Source organism: Oncorhynchus nerka, linkage group LG7 (assembly GCF_034236695.1).
Source record: "Oncorhynchus nerka isolate Pitt River linkage group LG7, Oner_Uvic_2.0, whole genome shotgun sequence".
In the NCBI taxonomy this organism is placed as follows: domain Eukaryota; kingdom Metazoa; phylum Chordata; class Actinopteri; order Salmoniformes; family Salmonidae; genus Oncorhynchus; species Oncorhynchus nerka.
In genome coordinates this window covers 34,488,743-34,511,164 of record NC_088402.1, presented here as the reverse complement: position 1 = coordinate 34,511,164, position 22,422 = coordinate 34,488,743, and the positions used below count along the sequence as shown (strand labels likewise).

At 41.6% G+C, this 22,422-nt stretch overlaps 1 protein-coding gene across 9 annotated transcripts in view; it reads right to left on the bottom strand.

Annotated features, from left to right (window-relative positions):
- Positions 1-11,519: 11,519 nt before the first annotated feature.
- LOC115131505 (tropomyosin alpha-3 chain) overlaps positions 11,520-22,422 on the bottom strand; it is a 37,119-nt gene continuing 26,216 nt past the window's right edge. For 4 of the 9 annotated variants that reach the window (XM_029663277.2, XM_029663275.2, XM_029663281.2 and 1 more), the window contains 4 exons: positions 21,361-21,423; positions 20,609-20,678; positions 20,344-20,422; positions 19,526-19,878 (listed from right to left, as the gene is read on the bottom strand). In XM_029663277.2, coding sequence (XP_029519137.1) covers positions 19,875-19,878; positions 20,344-20,422; positions 20,609-20,678; positions 21,361-21,423 — 216 coding nt within the window. In that variant the 3' untranslated portion in view covers positions 19,526-19,874. Of the gene's footprint in view, positions 13,280-19,525; positions 19,879-20,339; positions 20,423-20,608; positions 20,679-21,360; positions 21,424-22,422 lie in introns of those variants that run through there. The other 5 variants (XM_029663278.2, XM_029663276.2, XM_029663282.2 and 2 more) reach the window with 2 other exon arrangements.

The window sequence follows — 22,422 nt, the reverse complement described above, 5'->3', positions numbered from 1 at the left end:
GGCGCTAAAGTAGTGTGGAGTAAAGACATGTGACAGAAGCCTACCGTCAATTAGACAATGATGAATTCTACCAATCTCTTAACTTCAAATCTACAGAGGACCTACACTGAATTGAAAGGGATCCTCACAGAAGCTAAGGAGAATGGCTACATTTCAGACAATGAGTTCAAATTTATTTTCAATGGCAGTCCACATATGGCTTCTTTTTACCTTCTTCCAAAAGTCCACAAAAATCTTAAATCCCCCAGGTAGACCAGTCATTAGTGGTAATGAAAGTCTGACAGAACCCATCTCTAAGTACATTGATTACTTTATTAAGCCTTTTCGGACTTCACTCCCAGCCTTTTCGGACTTCACTCCCAGCCTATCTTCAAGATACCACAGATGTGTTGAACAAAATTAAGGGATTGAACAATATAGGTACAGCTTCCTTTTTAGTCCCCATGGATGTGGAGTCTCTATACACCACCATTGAGCATGAACAAGGTTTGGCAGCTATGCACCATTTCTTGACTACCCGACCTGAAACTGAGATGCCTCCTACAGAATTCATTGTCTCACTGACTGAATGGACTCTTAATCATAACATCTTTATCTTTCAGGACAGTATTTTTAAACAGGTCAAAGGGTGTGCCATGGGGGCTTGCTTACAGCCCTTCCTACCCTGGTTTGTACTTGGGTAAATGGGAAAATGACTTTCATTTTGGATCCTAATATCCATTTCTTTCACCGGATTATATGGTGGGGATGCTATATTGATGATGTTTGCCTGTTTTGGTCTGGCTCAGAAGATGAACTTATTTCCTTCCACCAATACCTTAACAGCATTAACCCTAACATCAAACTAACTATGGAGTACAGCAAGGATAACATTCATTTTTTGGACCTCGACATTAGTAAAAATGACAAAGGTTGTTTGCACACAATCTTTAGGAAGCCTACAGATGGGAATACCATTCTGAGGGCAGACAGCTTTCACCCAAAAAGGCCAATTCCAAAGAGTCCGCAGAATTTGCGATCAGGAAACAGACTACAGTGTCAAATCTGCTGAATTGGAGAATCGCTTCTTGAATCGGGGCTACAGCGTTCAGGTCCTGAAAGATGCAGGTATAAGGGCTGGATTACTTGACGGAGAGAACTTGTTGCGAAGGGGAGTGCCTCGTGATACATCAGAGAGAGTGTATTTTGTTACAAAATACAGCACTGAAGCAGAGAACATTAAAATAATCATTAAACATAATTAGGGAATCATCCAAAGTGATACGCTACTACGCCAAGTCTTTCCTGAGCCACCAGTCATAAGCTTTAAGAGATGTCCTACCCTAAATGACAAATTAGTCCACAGTTATCTTCTGTGTGACTCTCAAAAAACTTGGCTTGACCACAAACCCAAGGGCTCTTTTAAATGTAACCATTGCAGAAATATTGCACAGAAGAAGTATTTTGTTGACACAGCTTCCAAAATGGAGCATTACATCAAGCATTTCATTAACTGCAAAACCACTCATGTCATCTATAGATTGGAATGTCCACAGTGTAAGGTGTTCTACATTGGAGAGACAAATAGACGCCTTCAAGAACGCTTTGCGGAACACAAGTACGCCATACAGGTAGGCAATGAAGACTACCCCATGGCAAGGCACTAAAAGTCCCTACACCATGGCAACCCTGCCTCCCAACAAGCTATGGGTATTGATCATATTCCGCCCTCTATTAGAAAAGGGGACCGTCTTAAACAGTTAAACCAAAGGGAAAGTTTTGGGATTTACAAACTACAGGCCACTAAATACCCTGTTTTAAATTAAGATATGGATTTCTCACCCTTCCTGTAGGGTCGTGAGAGGTCCATTTGCTGTCATCTAGTGGACTTTTTTGCTCAATTGCCATCAGCTATGTTTAGACTGCTGTTGTTCATGTTTTGCTGTGTTCTAGTGTACTATGGAATATTGCTTTCTTATTCTTGACACTTCTCCCAGTCATATTTAAGGTTAGAACTACCTTTCTAAGTGTTCTGATACTTCTAGCTTAGAGTTGTGTGTATGATAACCTAGATACAATATTTCACCTTTTAATGTGTATAGTATTGCTTACTAGGTGTGTCTAATAAATTTTGGAACCACTCCCTCTTCCAATTAGGGCTAATTGGAAAAGCTGTTCAAGAGAGGACATTGTATTCTTTTTTTTGGTACTCCCTGACGAAGGCCATGCAGCCGAAACTCGTCGTTTAAAAAAAACTGTTTCTATTGAACATGCCATACTAATAAAGGCATTTTAATTAACTATATTAAGAGTGCCTTGGTCCTCCCTTCTTTTTGAATTGCATTTGTTGGAGTATAGGTAGAGTAATCGGAATCCTTGAATCAGAAGGAGAGGTAGAACACTTTTTTATGCCTTTGAGCATAAATGTAATAACGGGTTAGAAAATAAACTCAGAAAATAAGGATCACAACATCTTGCAAGGAATTGAATAAGCACCACCATACAGTGAAAGTGGGGAGAAAGATGATGGTCCATGCAGAACGTGATAAAGGCACTGATAATAGTTACGAGGGCAGGATGTAGACCAACGTTGCAGAAAGCAGCAAACTATTTCCATGCGGAACTGTCAGACTTCAGAGTAGAAGTGGATATGCTGTTGCGCATGTATCATTTAGCCGATCCCAATTGGGCAGCGATCGCAGGTTTGATTAGAACAGCAGCATTTCCATGCGTGGAGGAAGTGGCACGAACTTTGCTGGCTGCTGGGCAAAAGCGATGAAAGTGCAGTATTCTCGTTCCCAGGGATATTCACCGCATTAATGATAAATCAAAATGACAGACATCCATGTAAGGTGCCTGATCAGGGGCATAATTATGTTGGCTGACGAACGTCCTTCATTGATTATGTCAACTGCTGCTTCATTGTTTTGATGAACACTGGTGCGTTATTTTTGCAATATACAGCTCCATAAAGCACAAGTCTGGGGTAGATTTAGATAAATGTTCATGAGTCTTTGATCTAAGTTTGAAAGCTTGGATGGCCATCTAACTGCGAGAGACTGAACCTGAAAATGCGCCCCTATACCCACGGAAGCAGCCGCAACCGTGAAGAACTGTAGGGCATGCGAGGACACTGGCATCCTGTCATAGAAAACATAGATGTGGTTGAGGAAAATAGACCAAAAGGTAAGTCTGATCGGCAGCCTAGATCCAGGATCACTGGGTCTGAGGGGGCCTGGTTTGAGGAAGCTAGCGTTAGGAAGCGTGGCATTCGGAATACAATGATAAAGACTGACCAGATGAATCCAGGTGAAAGCTGATTCCTTATTGATTGTTGCATTTATTTAAATCTACTTCAATCAGTGTAAATGAAGGGGAGGAGAAAGGTCAATTAAAGAAGGGCTGTGTTCGAATACCCATACTAACCCGTACTATTTGTGACGTAAATTGAGTATGCAGTATTTGTCATAGTATGGATAGAGTTAGTATGCCAAAAGTTCCCAGATGTCATGCACATTCGCCAAAATACGAAGTATACAGGCAGTGGACATTTGCTGCGTTTCAAACTCATAAAAAACACACCCTCGTCCACTTACCCTCGTCTTATGCACTTGGGGGAATCCCGTCAGCAACTTGGAAGTCGGTCCAAACGATTAGCCAAGAGAGAAGAGAAGTTCGCAACGTAAGCCACTCAGCCCTCGTTTTTGATCGAGTTTGCAAGTTTATTTGTATTTTACCTTGTCAGCTCGGGGATTTGAACTTGCAACCTTCCGGTTACTAGTCCAACCACTAGGCTACCCTGCTCCTCCTCTCGTGACACTGGCAGTGTGCGCTCTGAATTTACAAACAGAAAATCTGACATCCTCTGAATTTAGGAGTGAACTCTGAGCGCACTCTGGTACTCCGGATTGATTTAATAACACACCCAAAGTAATAAAATGTCGAGCTAGTAATTTTTTATGCTAACAAGCTAGCACGAGGTTGCATAGCAACAGCATCAACTTCCGGTAGACAGGCAGAGTTCCAGTACGCTCAACTGAAAGGATACTGTTGTATACAGTATGTTAGTATGGGTATTATGAGGTTTCTGTGTTATGCACTATAGCCCGTTACCATATATATGATTGAATATTATCTGCTGTTGGCTTGTGTGGATGTATGTGTTATGTGTTATGCAACATAGCTGACTTGAAACATTGTTAACAGTTTCAGGGCCATGGGCCTTTCTTATGATACAGAGTAGCATGAAGAAAGGAACTGTTCAATAGGAGCCAGGTGCGAGATAACGGTATCGAGCATGAGCGCATGGATGTTCTTCACAGCAACAGTTACATCTATCAACAGAAGCGCCAAGAGGCGGGGACCCGCCTGAGCGCCTGCAATAGGCTGAGCAAGTTTAAACCACGCCCAGTCTCTACTCTGACAGGCCGGTTCGGAAGCCGGAACTACTACTGTCATCAGGGTATATTATAATATCTTTGTCGGGAAAATGTCCCTGTAAAGTGTTTATATACATATTGGTCCATTACTTGAACATGTTTAAGATCTGAGAAAGAGAAAAAAATACTGATAAAATGACTACAATGAATTTGCATATACTCTAGGTGTGTGTGAGAGAGTGTGTGGATTTATTTAGATATTCATTTAATATATTTAACCTGAACAAAAACATAAACGTATCATGTAAAGTGTTGGTCCCATGTTATATGAGCTGAAATAAAATACCCCAGAAACTTTTTCCATATGCACAAACAACTTATTTCTCTCAAATTTTGTTCACAAATTTATATACATCCGCATTTCTTCTTTGCCAAGATAATCCATCCACCAGGTTGACGGGTGTGGCAAATCAAGAAGATGATTAAACAGAATGTTCATTGCATGTTGTGCTGGGGGAAGTAAAAGGCAACTCTAAAATGTGCAGTTTTGCAGTGGTGGGAAAAGTACCCAATTGTCATACTTGAGTAAAAGTAAAGATGGCTTAATAGAAAATGACCCAAGTAAAAGTCACCCAGTAAAGTCCTACTTCAGTAAAAGTCTAAAATTATTTTGTTTTAAATATACTTAAGTATCAAAAGTAAATGTATAAATAATTTCAAATTCCTTATATTAAGTAAACAGGACAGCACCAGTTTCTTATTTTTTTCCATTTATAGATAGCCAGGGGCACGCTCCAACATTCAGACATCATTTACAAACAAAGAATTTGTTTAGTGAGTAAGCCAGATCAGAGGCAGTAGGCAGTAGGGATGACCAGGGATGTTGTCTTGACAAGTGAGTGAATTAGACCGTTTTCCTGTCCTGCTAAGCATTCAAAATGTAATGAGTACTTTTGGGTGTCAGGAAAAATGTATGGACTATGATGTACATCATTTTCCTTATGAATACAGTGAAGTAAAAGTTGTCATAAATTTAAATAGTAAAGTAATCTAAAGATACCCCAAAAAATGACTTAAGTAGTACTTTCAAGTACTTAAGTACTTTACACCACTGCAGTTTTGTCACACAACACAATCCCACAGATGTCTCAAGTTTTGAGGGAGCGTGCAATTGGCAAGCTGACTACTGTAATGTCCACCGGAGCTGTTGCCAGAGAATTTAATGTTAATTTCTCTCAAGTCGCCTCCAAGGTCCTTTTAGAAAATTTGGCAGTACGTCCAACTGTTCTCACAACCGCAGGCCACGTGTAACCACGACAGTCCAGGACCTCAACATCCGACTTCTTCATCTGCGGATCATCTGAGACCAGCCACCCGGACAGCTGATGAAACTGATGGTTTCCACAAATAAAGAAATACTGCACAAACTGTCAGAAACAGAATCTCATCTCCGTGCACGTAGTCCTCATCAGGGTCTTGAACTGATTGCAGTTCGGTTTCGTAACCAACTTCAGGGGGCAAATGCTAACCTTCGATGGCCACTGGCATGCTGGAGATGTGTGCTCTTCACAGATTAATTCCGGTATCAACTGTACCGGGCAGATGGCAGACAATGTAAAGCATTGTGTGCGTGAACGGTTTGCTGGTGTCAACATTGTGAATTGAGTATCCCATGGTGGCGGTGGGGTTATGGCATGGGCAGGCAAAAGCTACGGACAACGAACACAATTGCATTTTATCGATGGCAATTTCAATGCACGGAGATACCGTGACAAGATCCTGAGACCCATTGTCATTCCAATGAACAAGACTGTATAAAATAAATAGTACAAATACTGAGCATTTTTTTGTATGCCCCCCAAAATGTGAAATTATATTATTTTATAGTAATACAATTGCTCAGAGAAAGAGATTTTGTTTAACAAGTTTTTTTTATTCTCAAAGATAGGTGTCAAAATTATTGGTACCCCTGTTTTCAATACTCCGACACCTGCCCTTGCAAGGAATACGGCTCTGAACCTTTTTCAAAAATGTTTTATGAAATTGGAGAACACATTGGGAGGGATCTTAGACCATTCCTCTAGGGAAGAGTTTCCCAAACTCGGTGAGCAAGTGTGTCCAAATTTTTGACTGGTACTGTATATCAAATGTAGGCTTAAGCCTGTCAGTGTGCACACACAGATTTTAAAACATGGGTTTATTACAACTAGATACTAAATATATATATATTTTTTAAAGACACACTCTAGATATTGTTTTATTACTTTTCCTGTTGAAAAAAACAATATCCCAGGTATACATACAGCAATGTACAAAAACGTAAGGGTAAAAAAAAACTTGTTTTGAGCTAATAGTGTTTTTTTTTAGACAACTGCCAACTTCAAGAGTCGGTTATTCAAGAGGTTGGTCTGATGGGTCTACGGCCTTCACCCTTGCTTGGGAAATAATAGAGGAGCAATAGAGGACAAAAGAGGAAAGGTCCACTTTTTTATCCTAAATTATGTGTGAAGCCGCGAGTTGAGTACCAATGAAATTAGATTTCCTCCCTCGGGGCGGGGTGGGTCCCTCCCTCTCACAAAGATTTGCGTCATCATCCCCTTAATTTGAGGAAGATGACTAATTTAAATATTTTATTAATCAAATGTTTTTTGTGTTAAACATAGTAGGGCCATATTACTAAATGCCTGTCGCATTAAACATTTAGTAATAACAGGATGCATTCGAAATTTCATGCACAGTAAAACGTTTGTAGCGTATGACTTAATATAATTATTTTATCAGTAGGAGTGGGAAAAAATGTTCCTGTGCATTGATAAGCACACCAAATACGGCATTAGCAAGGTAACTTTCCTTAAATTTTGATTTAACCAAAAATTAAAACGTGGCACTGCTTATCCAATGGATTGATTTTTCAGCATTGTCTCAATGAAGAGTTATTGCTTGCTTGATAAATGCTGTAGTGCATTTTTGGGGTAGCCTTATGCAGGAGGGTAGCGGTCCCTGGGACCTACACCTTAGCCATTCTACCAATATATCCTGTTTATCTGCACATACAGTGTTCTGAGCAGCCTATACTGTACCTTCTCTTAAGCACCTGTGATCTTAATCATGATGGATCATGTTTCATTTGGTGGTGCTGCATAAATAAAAAGAGAGAGGAGAGTAACATGGACATATGACCTTTGTGGAACTAAAGAGAGAGCCATGATTACTGTGATCTAAGCCGTTATTTCAGGTGTACAAAAGTTACCATAAACCCCAAAACTTTAATACATCTGTAGTTCATGGTCCTTTTCAGTCACTTTCAACCTTTTACTATTGAATGCCATGCCAAGTATGCCTTTTAATGTTTACACAAATGTCTGCATTGTATGTCTGTGAAACTTAGGTTACGTCCTCACCTAATTTGCATAAATTTGCCATATGCATGTAATTGTGATAGATGCTGTCTGAGAGAGGAATAACATTGTGGGAGAGACAAAATGTGAGTAAAAAACACCCTAAATATGTTTAGAACTACAAATGAGCAAGCTGCAGTGGCACACACAGCGAATAAGGTACCAGATATTTGAGGCCATACTCCTCCTTCACAGCACTTTATGGACCCTATTGTTAATCTGAGTCATAAGAGGCATTGTCCGTCCCTATCCCCAGGAGTTTTTATTTTTTAAGACAACACTTCTCGAGGAAAGCCACAACAGCACGGGCTATAGATTTGGCATCTCCTCCCTCCAACTCAACAAGCCCCAGAAATGTTGATACAATTGTCTGCTTGGTGTCACTAAAGTACCTTATCACAACCCCCAGGTACTTAGAAACACTTACATCCGTGGACTCATCGAGGAGGAGGCTGAAACGCTGGTCACCCACATTAGCGACCAACTTTTTCAGAAAGTATGATGCTAGAACACCATTAATCATGTCTGTGCACTTTGTCCTGTGCATTCTGAAGTGGGTAGCAGCAGTGGAGTCTGAGAAAGCAGCTCTACATGCTTCTCTGATGTGATCACATGCCAGCATGGAACAGTGTTCAGCGATAGCTAATGCCTTGGTGGCCTCAGCCTTTTTTGCAGAGTACATTTTTTTAACCATAAATGGCAGCTTGTTTTGGGTGGAACTGTTATAAGACTTTGCCTTTTGACTATGTTTTTGAGATCACAAGTTTGGTGTAGAAATCAGCCTTACAATACAGGCAGTATGCCAGTGGATCATCTTCAATAAACAGCTTCAACCAGCCTTTGAATTCAGGGTTTGATTCCCACTCCTTTCTGTATTTTTGAGTGTACAGTTTAGACTGAGACATGATGAGCTAGCCAGCTAGATGTTTAGCTTATTTCACAGAGAGGCAGACACAGAGTGGACAAGGTGAGTAAGTGACTGAGGCTGTGTGAGTCAAATGCAGTGATTGATTTTTGTACAGTGATTTATTTTAGACAAAGAACATTTTACATTTACATCCCGCCCTGTAAGCCAGGGCGAGACCAGCCAGCGGCTTCCCGCGTGTCAGATTCATTTGCAGTCTGGACACGGATTGGTGAACATCTCCTGCTCTGACTGCAGCTGGGAGGGACTGCTGCACTAGGACTGGGCCGCCTGTGAGTGCTTTGGGGTGGGGTGGGTTCCACGGCAGCACCCGCTGCTCGTTGAGAAGAGGAAGATCGATACGTGCTTTCACGTCAGTCTCCAATAACACCAGAAAGTCGCTAGATTTGTCGCCAAGCAATTTTTAAAAAATGTATCACTAGAGGGGTCTGAAAACTCGCTAAATATAGCGACTAAGTCGCTAAGTTGGCAACACTGCACCGCTTACTCAAACTGGGCTTGTAACGGCACATTCATATCACACATAGCTAGTTGAACGCCCAAATCTTCATTGTGAAAATGCTGAAACATCAATCCATCGGCGAGTCAGTGCTACGTGTTAATTTTTGCCAAAAACGAAAGAAAAATAAACCTACAAATTCAGCTTGCTATGGTGTGAAATGGGCTTTAGACATTCTTACGCATATAGTTTCTTCTGTGTACTTATCAATGCACCAACCCCCCCCACTCCTATCGATAAAATAGGTTTATTAAATTATACATTTTTCCTGTGTTTGAAGTTTCAATTGCATCCTGTGATTACTAAATGTGTTCTGTGATACACTACATGACCAAAAGTACGTGGGCATTAATATGGACTTGATGCCCCCTGAGCTGCTATAGCGATTAGGCCAGGCTTCGCAGTCTGCCCAATTCATCCCAAAGGTGTTTGAGGGGGTTGAAGTCAGGGCTCTGTGCAGGCCAGTCAAGTTATTCCACACCGATCGACAAATCATTTATGTATGGACCTGGCTTTGTGCACAGTAATATCATCATACCGAAACAGGAAACGGCCTTCCGCAAACTGTCGCCACAAAGTTGGAAGCACAGAATCATCTAGAATGTCAGTGTATGCCGTAGCATTAAGATTTCCCTTCACTGAAACAAAGGGCCTAGCCCGAACCATAAAAAACAGCCCCAGACCATTATTGCTCCTCCACCAAACTTTAGTTGCCACTATGCAGTCGGGCAGGTAGCGTTCTCCTGGCATCCATCAAACATAGATTTGTCCATTGGATTGCTAGATGGTGAAGCGTGATTCATCACTCCAGAGAACGTGTCTCCACTGCTCCAGAGTCCAATGGCGGCGAGCTTTACATCACTCCAACCAACGCTTGGCATTGCGCATGCTGATCTTAGGCTTGTGTGCGGCTGCTCGGCCATGGAAAACGTATTTCATGAAGCTCCCGCCAAACAGTCCTTGTACTGATGTTTGCTACCAGAGGCAGTTTGGAACTCAGTAGTGGAGTGTTGCAACCGAGGACAGACTATTACGCGCTACAGCACTCGTTTGGTCCTGTTCTGTGAGCTTGTGTGGCCTATCACTTCATGGCTGAGCCGTTGTTGGTCCTAGACATTTTTACTTCACAATAGCAGCCCTTACAGTTGACCGGGGCAGCTCAAGCAGGGCAGAAATTTGACAAACTGACTTTCTGGAAAAGTGGCATCCTATGACTATGCCACGTTGAAAGTCAGCTCTTCAGTAAAAAACATTTGACTGACAATGTTTGTCTATGGAGATTGCATGTCTGTGTGCTTGATTTTATACACCTGGCTGTCAGCAACAGATGTGGCTGAAATAGCCAAATCCACTCATTTGAAGGGGTGTCCACATACACTATATATATATATATATATATGCACACGAAAGTAAGTGGTCGAGGAGTCTCATTTCGTTAGTAGGCAAACAAGACTGTCCTCCCTTCTAGCCACCTCTGAGGATACTCATGATTAAAAACAATAAGCTACTTGTGTCCTATAAAATGTCTCCAACTTAAATTGTTTTGATCACTTTCCACATTTATTTTGGGATCCTCCCGTGAATGTAGTTTGCCTAATGACTTGTGAGTGGAGAAGGACAGTCTCATTTCCATCCATGTTAACTCTCCTTGATTAACTTTGACCTTTTCCAAAAGAAGCGAGAGGACACATGACATGAAGAATCTAATTGAGCCAGGGTGTGTGTCTGGAGGCCTTGGGGGTGAGATGCTGTGAACAGTGAATCTTATTGGCCATTTCTCATTGACACACACTTTGAATTCAAACCTAACTACCAACACCTGATGAGATGAGGCCCAAGTCCTACATAAAGGCACGTGACTTACCACGAAGGGCTTAACATACGTACCTTGGATATACGTATGCAACATACAATCACGTTAGGCTTCAGGGTAAAGGGTCGAAGGGACCAGGGGTAGATTTGGAATGGGGGATTTGACTGATGTCCATCTGTTCTGCCCCCTAGTAATAACCAGCCATTGATTACCCCAATGGTTTGAGGTCATTAAGAAGCCAGACTCCTGCAATGTGATGATGCGTACCAATCACAAGCTGATCCTGCCTGTTTACGTGGAGCCGGCTAAGGCCAGGCTTTCTTGGAAAACCGACAACGACCTGCTCTTCTGATTTCTGCCTCGGTACAGCAAGTACAAAGCATTGAGGACTCCCACACACAAGGCACAAACTCGATATGAACCGAGTGGACAGATACAAGTAGTGTTACCAAAACATGGACAAAGCACACACAGACAGACATTCATACAAATTCACTTATCAATAACAATAAGGTCTGAACATAAATGTCAGCCACTCAACATTTAATAAAAATGTCTGTATACAGTATGAAGACATGCTACACATCAAGACATAAAAATGTGATTAATCATTTAATGAAGATGACTTTTCCTCCCAGGTAGGAGGACATTACTGTTTGCTATTGAGCGGTTGTAAATTATACTCGTGTCTATATTTTATGCATGCATCCCTTACGATGTGCGTTTTTAAAATGGGCTAATTATAAAGCAACTCAGACTGAATTGACCCATCCCTGGCTTGTGCAATCTAAAATAGTCTACACAACAATCAGATTGCACTTGGCGAATTTAACTTCATATGAAAATCCAGAGAGAGTTTTGTATGGCAGTAAAAATCATGGTCTTTATTCAACAAAGAAAACATCATTACAATGGAACAAGACAAACAAAGTGGTTATACATCTCTGGTGAATTTCCAGTTAAAACATTGAGGTGAATTATTTTACGTGTTGTAGTTTAAATCCTACTTAAAGTATAGGTTTAAATCCCCCACCCATTTTCTATAATTGGCATGGTACTGGCAAAGTGATAGCCATTGATTTGTGAACCCAACAACCTCACTATAAACTTTCAAACTAAAGGCTGCATTAACAGGCAGCCCAATTCTGATATCGTTTGACCAATAACCTCTGGAAAATATGATGTAATAGGTCAAAAGACCAATTCGCTTAAAAAAGTTCAGAATTGGAGAGTTGAGGCCGAATAATTAGTGTCATACAAGTGCAGCACTGTTTTTTGATTGTGGCTACGGTTTCAGTAGGAGAAAACACATACATTAGGCAAAATATCATAAACAAATTATGCATATCCCCAAGGAATAGGAAAAACACAAAAACAACTAACTTGATTGCATGATACCGCTTGGACATCATCAAATTCAGACCACCCAATGTGGTTTTTGTCCCAGACTATATTGGTGTAAAGTAGGCAAAGGGCGGGATAAAGGGGATATACTGTATATAAGGACGGAAAGAAGCCTAGTTCCATTTTGGACCCTATCCACTATTATTTTTTGGTGTCGACTAATCATAAAGGATTGCAAAGGCCAAAGCAACGTAGTGATGGCCCAGCCCTCTGATAGACCAAGTGGAGCTTCTTCAATCTTGCTTACCACTTCAGCACTTTCAGATGTGTGAACTTTGAGGGTTTAGTCATTAAAGGAAGGTGATACAGAAGAAAACAGAACCAGTCCATGGAATACAACAGCAGGACTGAAGTCAGAAGTTAATAATCCTATGTAGTAAATGGCTAGAAAAATCATGTGCCCCGTTTCCCCATTTTCTATGGTTGATCTTGAATGGATAGAAACCAAAATGGGATATTCTATGGGTGAGTAGACTGACCGTGTTCTCTAACTTGGCAAGGAATCCTTAAAGGCAGTCATGCTAGCCACATTCAAGCAAGGAGAAGATGGCATAGTAGACCACAAGTATGACCGAGTGTCCCTATTAAAGACCATTCCAATGGATAAAGGCAAGCCCTTCCACAATGTGTCACATTGATGAACTCTGTAACAAGAACAATCAAAGCTGTTGAGAATAAAGGTGTCATAGTAAATAGTGGTTTTGGCATGCTTCAGCATCACAAGGGTAAATCCCCAACAACAGCAGAGTGAGGAGAAAGGAGAGACAGAAAGAGAGAAGTGGGAGGGGGGGGTGGGTTCTCAGAAGCTGTTGAGGTCCTGCAGGGTCTGGTCCAGGGTGGCATGGATCTTGAGGTTCTCCTCCTTGGCATTGGCCAGTCTCTCTGGAGAGGGAGAGATTAATCATTTATTATTTATCTGGGTAACACGCCAAGAATCCCTAGGTACCACTAATGGAGCTCTGTTTTAAGGGCTACAGAACACTGCCATAATCAGCCGTTGTCAGTTTATGACAAAGGACTATAACCCCAATAATTACTTAAACCTGTTTTCTAACCGTCGCGACGGTTTCCTATTGCAATTATGATTTTGCCCAATATGAATGACTGTTTGGGTAATGTTACCCTCTAAAAATATAACTCAACATTTCTAAAATGAGCAATCCTCAGTGGTAGGGTTGCAAAAGGAAGGTATTACTGGAAACTTTTGAAGTTACCCAGTAAATTACCAGAATGTTGGCAACTTTCCCATTGTTATTTTATCAGACGATAACTAGGTGGTCTTTGAGTACTTCAGATGGTCATGTAACTAATTATCTCTGGGTCTCTTATTTTATGTGATAAGGCCACACAATCTAAAATTATTACTTTATCGTTGGAACAGTTGCAGAGTTATTTAAAATAATGCCATTGTTGATTAGATGCTTTCTTCATTAATTTAGCTATTTTCTCTTGAACCTTGTGGTCTATTCACTAGAAACTTGTATATCCACACTTTAAAAGTATAACTTACTAAAAAGTTACCATAGGCAGTCATGCTAGCCACATTCAAGCAACCTGTTAATACCTGTTAATTACCAAACTGGAGTCCGGTAACTTTGGTAAATGACCAGTAACTTTGCAACCCTATTCAGCGGCTTAACTTGTATTCATGAACCAGGCAGATATACAAAAGCTGCATTTACAAAGACAGTCCAATTCTTTCACTAGTCTTTTGACCAATCACATCAGATCTTTACACATCAAATATGTTTGAGCTTATGATCGGTCATAAGACCAATTCATGAAAATAAATATATATAATTGGGCTGCCTGTGTAAAAGCAGTATAAATATCCAAAACCCAGCATTTAGTGGGTCCCCGGTACACGCATTGAGCAACACTGCAATAAAAAAAAAGTGTAGACAGTAAAACAATCAAGTGGATGTAAGAAGGAAAAATAGTGGAGCATAGTAGACAGAATTAATAATAAAAATATGCAGAGTACAGAAAAGGTCACATTACCTGAGCATGGAGTAGAGGAAAGATGAAGAAAAAATTGCCACAAAAGGGCAGACTTACTAGGTCAACCACTAGGGCAGTGTTTCCCCAAACTCGGTCCTGTGGACCATGACGTGTCGTTCTTTTGCCCTAGCACTACAGAGCTGAGAAATATAGAAAGGCCACTTGATTTCAACATCTGAACATAGTGGACAGGCTAGCACGTTGTTCAAACAGTTGGAGGTAGAAGGGTGTGTTCACAATGCAACTGTTCTACCTTGTTAGCTAGCAAATAGATCCAAGTTAGCTAAACTTGACAAGGAGCTAGCACGTGGGCTTGTGCTTGAGAGATAGAGGCACGTTACATTTTCTGTAATACATGCGACAAGGAGTTAGTTGTCATCATTAGTGAATGTGCATTATGAACAAAACGGGAATTTTCATAGGACTGACGAGAAAGCCAGAAAGAGTTATTGCCAAAAAGCAGGTTAAACTACACTGCTCAAAAAAATAAAGGGAACACTAAAATAACACATATTAGATCTGAATAAATGAAATATTCTTATTAAATACTTTTTTCTTTACATAGTTGAATGTGCTGACAACAAAAATCACAAATCATCTACAAGCTGATCCAACTTTGATGTAATGTCCTTAAAACAAGTCAAATGAGGCTCAGTCGTGTGTGTGTGTGTGGCCTCCATGTGCCTGTATGACCTCCCTACAACACCTGGGCATGCTCCTGATGAGGTGGCGGATGGTCTCCTGAGGGATCTCCTCCCAGACCTGGACTAACGCATCCGCCAACTCCTGGACAGTCGGTGGTGCAACGTGGCGTTGGTGGATGGAGCGAGACATAATGTTCCAGATGTGCTCAATTGGATTCAGGTCTGGGGAACGGGCGGGCCAGTCCATGGCATCAATGCCTTCCTCTTGCAGGAACTGCTGACACACTCCAGCCACATGAGGTCTAGCATTGTCTTGCATTAGGAGGAACCCAGGGTCAACCGCACCAGCATATGGTCTCACAAGGATCTCATCTCGGTACCTAATGGTAGTGAGGCTACCTCTGGCGAGGGTTGTGCGGTCCCCCAAAGAAATGCCACCCCACACCATGACTGACCCACCGCCAAACCCGTCCTGCTGGAGGACGTTGCAGGCAGCAGAACGTTCTCCACGGCGTCTCCAGACTATCACGTGCTCAGCGTGACCCTGCTTTCATCTGTGAAGAGCACAGGGCGCCAGTGGCGAATTTGCCAACCCCCACCTGTGGACGTCGGGCCCTCATGGAGTCCGTTTCTGACCGTTTGAGCAGACACATGCACATTTGTGGCCTGCTGGAGGCCATTTTACAGGGCTCTGGCAGTGCTCCTCGTGCTCCTCCTTGCACAAAGGCGGAGGTAGCGGTCCTGCTGCTGGGTTGTTGCCCTCCTACGGCCTCCTCCAAATCTCCTGATGTACTGGCCTGTCTCCTGGTAGCGCCTCCATACTCTGGACACTACGCATTGACGTGCCATCCTGGATGAGTTGCACTACCTGAGCCACTTGTGTGGGTTGTAGACTCAGTCTCATGCTACCACTAGAGTGAAAGCACCGCCAGCATTCAAATTGACCAAAACATCAGCCAGGAAGCATAGGAACTGAGAAGTGGTCTGTGGTCACCACCTGCAGAACCACTCCTTTATTGGGGGTGTCTTGCTAATTGCCTATAATTTCCACCTGTTGTCTATTCCATTTGCACAACAGCATGCGAAATGTATTGTCAATCAGTGTTGCTTCCTAAGTGGACAGTTTGATTTCACAGAAGTGTGATTGACTTGGAGTTACATTGTGTTGTTTAAGTGTTCCCTTTATTTTTTTTGAGCAGTGTATTTTGATAAAATAATTAAATGAATGGGTCTTATGGTTGTGGAAGGCTGATATTTAGCCTAGGTATAATCTAAAGCCCTGAATTCATTAGATCATTGCTAACGGTTTCAAATGCAGTCGTTTTTACCTTTAAAAATTGTACAAAGCTTAATTACAGAAAACATTTAAAAATCCAGATATAGCTCACCAGTTAATATGCCATAATTGCCCAGCCCAAAGGAATACTTTGAGTGACCACTCGTTGGAAGCCCACTAAAGCACAGTGTAGGAAGTGTAAAATGCATCTGGAAAAAGGGATGTGTACACTGAGGGAGGGAATACCTGAGCAACATGGACACTATAGGACCACGTTCAGCAAAAGGCCGCTACACACTTCAGGCAAACGCAGCGACCGAGCATATGTACATACTTTTATGGCAGCACAAATTCTGGGAGTGACTGTAAACGACACTCTGTCGCCCTGTTTGAGTAGGGTGTGTTGGGCCTTTAACGCAATTGTGGAACGTTGCAGAAAGAAATGTATTAAATAGAGCTGACCCCTATTCTGCATGTCAGAGGCCCGTTTGTTCTACGTAAAGTTTCAATCTGAACATGCCACAATTTGGCCCAGTTGACCGCGGCCTAGGATAGAGTCACTGGGAAAAGTTGTCATGTTTTTCCTCATGTAAGAAAGATATTCCCCTGAATATTCAACCACTGCATCCTTAAGTTGAAGTGAATTTACTACATATATAATATTTTTTAATCACCATAATCAGGAATGTGGTCATATTAAAATCTGAATCAAGTTTTTCTAATCTAATTGAAATCTCTATAATCGGAGTGGCTGCGGGTCTGGATTTTCTGGAAACCTGATTTTTTTTAGGCTAAAGATGTCTGCACATGTATTTTTATGTAGCTGCTGCCCCCTCCTTGATCTGCGATGAACACCCTCGAAGTATTTAGGCTACACCTTTGTTGTACAAAGGACATGTTCGATACGTTCCAACTATTGCATTCCATACCTCTGTAGGCTATTAAGCACAAGTGCGATTTCATGTGATTCTTTTCAGGAGGGGTTGTTTTAGAGGAGCTACACCATGAAGAGGACGGGAACAGGACGTGAACAGGACGTGAGCGCAGTCATTTTACCTGCCACACCAGAGATGTAAACAGATGCGGGCGTGGAAGCAGAATCAGAAGCACACCGTCTCGTCTGCCAGGAATCTATTGACTTTGGGTTCAATACGAGTAGCCTATACGGACAGTCATATTTCTCATGCCATCAAAAATTTTAAAAAGTTCAGTAAAATTCTACAACCATCTGCAGTCAATTAGCCTTGTTCATTAAATCAAGAATTGAACAGTAGTTGGCTAGCTGTCTGTACTTTGTTCTGCCCTGCAAACGCATATCCATTGACAACTTTGTCCTATCAAATCAGAATATCGGGGAAGAGTCTACTCTACATTATCCGCTGCCTCAAAAGTTAATACAACTAACACTATCTGCAACTGCCTTTCTGTTCATCAGCTGGTTTGAATGTGTGAAAAGTTTATAAAACCCATTGATACTATAGATTACAACCTACCTCCATTATGAACGAGGTAGACTACAGTTCCATTTAAATGTGTGTTTTTCCCCATACAGGCCGCTACACACTTCTACACACTATAGTTGATGTAGCCTACTACTATTGGTCATGTTTCTGACATTATCATACTATGAAACTATGAAGCTGAGTGAATGGTATAAATATTTTGACACTAAAAAAACTATTTCAGGCACTTTGTATGGTGTAAGTGCTGTTATTGTAAAAAGGAAACATCACGGCTTAGCCGCAAAGTGGTAGGCCACACAAACTCACAGAACAGGCACACCAAGTGCTGAAGCGTGTCAATTGTCTGTCCTCAGTTGCAACACTCACTAAAGAGTTCCAAACTGCCTTCTGGAAGCAAAATCAGCACAAGAACTGTTCGTCATGAGCTTCATTAAATGGGTTTCCACGGCAGAGCAAATGCACACAAGCCTAAGATCACCATACGCAATGCCAAGCCTCGGCTGGAGTGGTATAAAGCTCGCCACCATTGGACTCTGGAGTAGCAGAAACACATTCTCTGGAGTGAGGAATCACTTCACTATCAGGCAGTTCGACGGACAAATCTGGGTTTGGCGGATGCCAGGAGAATGTTACCGGACTGAATCCATAGAGCCAACTAAAGTTTGTCAGAGGAAGAATAATTGTGTGGGGCTGTTTTTCATGGGTCGGGCTAGGCCCCTCAGTTCCAGTCAAGGGAAGTCTTAACGCTACAGCATACAATGACATTCTATACTGTGCTTCCAAATTTGTGACAACAGTTTGGGGAAGGCCCTTTCCTGTTTCAGCATGACAATGGGGCCTGAGTGTTGTGAAATCTGAGAATGTATTGTAATGTTTTTAAAATTGTATAAACTGCCTTAATTTTGCTGTACCCAATGAAGAGTAGCTGCTGCTCTGACAGTAGCTAATGGGAATCCATAATAAATACAAATATGTCCCCGTGCAGAAAGCGAGGTCCATACAGCAATGGTTTGTTGAAATCTGTGTGGAAGAACTTGACTGGCCTGCACAGAGCCCTGACCTCAACCCCGTTGGGATGAATTGGAACGCCGACTGCAAGCCAGGACTAAATCAGTGCTCGACCTAAATCTTTCCATCTTACCTGACCAGTTTATAAATTGCGTGACATCATAGAATTTTGCAAACCCACTCCACCAAGATAACCCGGAGCAAGTACAAGACGGGCAACTGCAGGATATCAGATGCAACACAGAATGAGCCCAAACCCAAGTTAGGCTGTCAAACAGACAGTAGATGGGGTGGATCTTCATATTGAAATTTGAATGAGTTTATTTTTCAAGCATGTTCATATTTCATGTAAGCTGCACTTCTAATCAGTTTGTTGTACTGCTCGTGCACCATTATGGCTCATCTAGTTGTATGTGTAAACAAACCCTATCAATTATGTGACATCTTGTTTGAATGAACTTGTTGCAGCGGCTCTCGATAAGAGTAAATTAGCAAAAATACCACTGTCACGTGTTTAATGAAACCTTGTGCTTTGCCCTGTTGCGTTCTTATTTCTAGCCTAAACCCCACTGTGGAGGCACCATCACTACTGCCAATCCCTCTGCTCATTAAAATGTACAATTTCTACCATGACTATTTGTGGAAAAACAATGAACATGGTAAGAGCAACAGAAACCATTGTGTTTGTGATGTCACTCTAGCCCCCCCCAAAAAAAACATTGTTAGAGACAGCAGACAGGTTTTTCCTCCTCCCTTTGTTCAACATTTATATAGAATCACATGTAGAGAACAGGGTGAAACATGGGACAAGGCAAGATAGAGAAATACAAAGAGTGCAGGCTTGAGCACAGTGACCCAAAGAAACAAATAGTTGCCCGAGAGAGAGAGAAAGTGGGGCAAAGGACTAAGACTGAAAAGAAAAGCACAAAGGGGGCAGATTTAACAACCACGTAAGGAATGAGTGAAGATGGACAGGAAGGAAGGGGGAGAGAGAACCACGCCACCGAAATGGATGTTCATCAGGAGGACTGAGACGAAATTCTTGAAACCACAACAGGGGAGTGAGGAAGTGAGCTTCCCGACATTTATCTGAAAACAGAGGGGTTGAGAGACCGTGACTACAGATTCTGAGAATCATTACATTGTGATGATTAGTAGCCATTGGGTATCACCGACTCTTTTCTTGTGGACATTTAGTGCAATTGATATTGCAAGCATTCAGTAATTCAGCTATTACTTCACAAACCACCTTTTAAATGTCACACCACTCATATCACACTTAGATATGTTTTCCAATCACAAAAACCCATTAGTATAAATAGTGTTGGTTGGCAGATTTTGTTGCATGACTCAAGCTTTGCTTTTGCATGATGTAGTTTGTCACATATGCCAACTCCTTAGAAAAGTGAACATTACATGGCTGTTAGGTGACGTGTTATAGAGAGTCAGGTGTTTTTCCTGGCCCCCTGACTTCAGTGCAGTGGAATATTAGATTCTCAGTCAAACCCCACAGGCCCTGCATGCCAACCACACACACGGTCAGCCCGTATTTACATGGAGGTCATGTCATTGAGGGCATGGTCCAACTCCTCACTAATGGCCTTGTACTTGAGTTTCTGTGCATATAGCTCATCTGTTCAGAGAGGCCAAAGAGTGAAGGGAAAAAGAGAAAGAGTGGAGAACAGGAGGGGAGAAAACAGGAGAGTGAGGGAAGCTGCCAAAGGGAAAGTAATATATGCTAAAATAGACTGATTAAACCAGAACAGGACCCCTCCTGTATATCCCAATGCACCGTCAAGGCAAAGCGTCTGCAGCCTACCTTCCAGATCATCGATGGTCTTTTCCAGCTTGGCCACAGACCTCTCAGCAAACTCAGCACGAGTCTCAGCCTAAGAAAATAAGTCAAAACAAAGCATTCAATCTAGAAACTACTAAAACCTTGATGACCTAGACTAAATAGGTTAACTTGTAGACTACAAGGAAAGGAATTAAAACCAAACTAACCTGACTTTGTGAATAAAGAAATATTGGGACAAATTCACGTTCGTCTCATATACCTAGCACGCAATGATTACATCAAGCATGCGAGTCTAAAAACTTGTTGAAAGCATTTGCCATTTGTTTTTGATGCATTTTAGATTTTGTGGTAAATATAGTGTGTAATTTGAGTGTCACACTAATGATTACAGATGGTCCTGAATAAAATTGTGAATAATGATGAGTGAAGGTTGAATGCACAAATATCATAATCCCAAGACATTGTAATGGTGAGAGGTTAGCATAACAGGGAAGGTTAGCATTTTGGCGGGGATGATATTTTTGTCGGTCACGGTCCCAATACTTGGAGCTCACTGTATGTGATCCTATACAAATGTAAGCAAGGTTTGAAATTATCATGTTTTAGTCAAATATTACATCTGTTGGGGATTCTTGCGCTCAACTTGCAAAGTACTAATTATTTGTAATTATGTTCTGGCCCCCTTACCGTCGGCTTATTTTTCTTATAAAATAATAAATAGGCTCACGTCTGAATCTACTTGATGATCCCTGTTCTACAGGTTATCCACTTACCTCTTTGAGCTTGTCAGTCAGGATCTTGATCTCTTCCTCATACTTGTCCTCCTTCTGGGAGTACTGTAGTAGAAGAGGGGACTGTCAGTTCAAAGCAGAGCGCCCAAACACCAAAACATAAAATAACTGACATGAACTCAATCTCATGTAAAAGACCAGTTCGTTGATGCTGCAATATAAGGATTCCTAAAAACATGCCATTATAAGGCATGCCAAATTAGTTCAACAAATAGAACAATATCAAGGGCAATCCCAGTGAAGTCAACAGTGCATGTGTGACTTGGCTCCTTCAGAGGTTAAATTAATCCATCTGTCTACAGCTCTAGAGATACCAGAATTCTTGCTGAGATTGCAATTCTGGGTGGGGCCTTGAATACGGTTGGAACGCAGTGTCTCAATTGCCCAATCATCACTGATTGGCTAGAAGAAGAAAAAAAAACATCTGATGGAGTATCGAGGTGTAAAACGTTCAGGATGTTGAAAATAGAAATGTACCAAACAAAATAACTGTAGATCGGAATTCTTCAAATTACTACGCAAAACATTTAACTTGGCAAACTTCTAAACATTATGCCCCATAGGAAAGGCCATTGGTTTCCCAGGTCTAAATCAGTCACTGGTGAAACACGAGAACACCACTGTCCATAAAAAGGTGGAAGTAGAATACCACTTATCTAAACATTATTCCACTGAAGAAAGTTTACTTGAAGGTATGTTTACTATGCATCTGCTCGGAGCAGATCTGGACATGCATTTGCAGGAATACAGAGGCAACAATTATAAACCTGGGTTGTGGTCATTAGGTCACGCATTGGAAACCGTCAAATGTTTCTGCAACAGAAAATGAGTCCTGTTAGTCTCTCCTCTTTGGTGCCTATTGAACATAGCTCTGGAAGTGTTCATCTGTATTCCACTGCAGGGTCACTGGAGGATAACAATTACAAAGTGGGTGTAAAGGAACGATTCATTAAAAGTAACGTTCTCTATGTTATATTAGACCAAACCCTTAACTTAGTATGGGGGTGTTTGTCCATGCAGGCCTTCGGTCCAATCAGAAATATG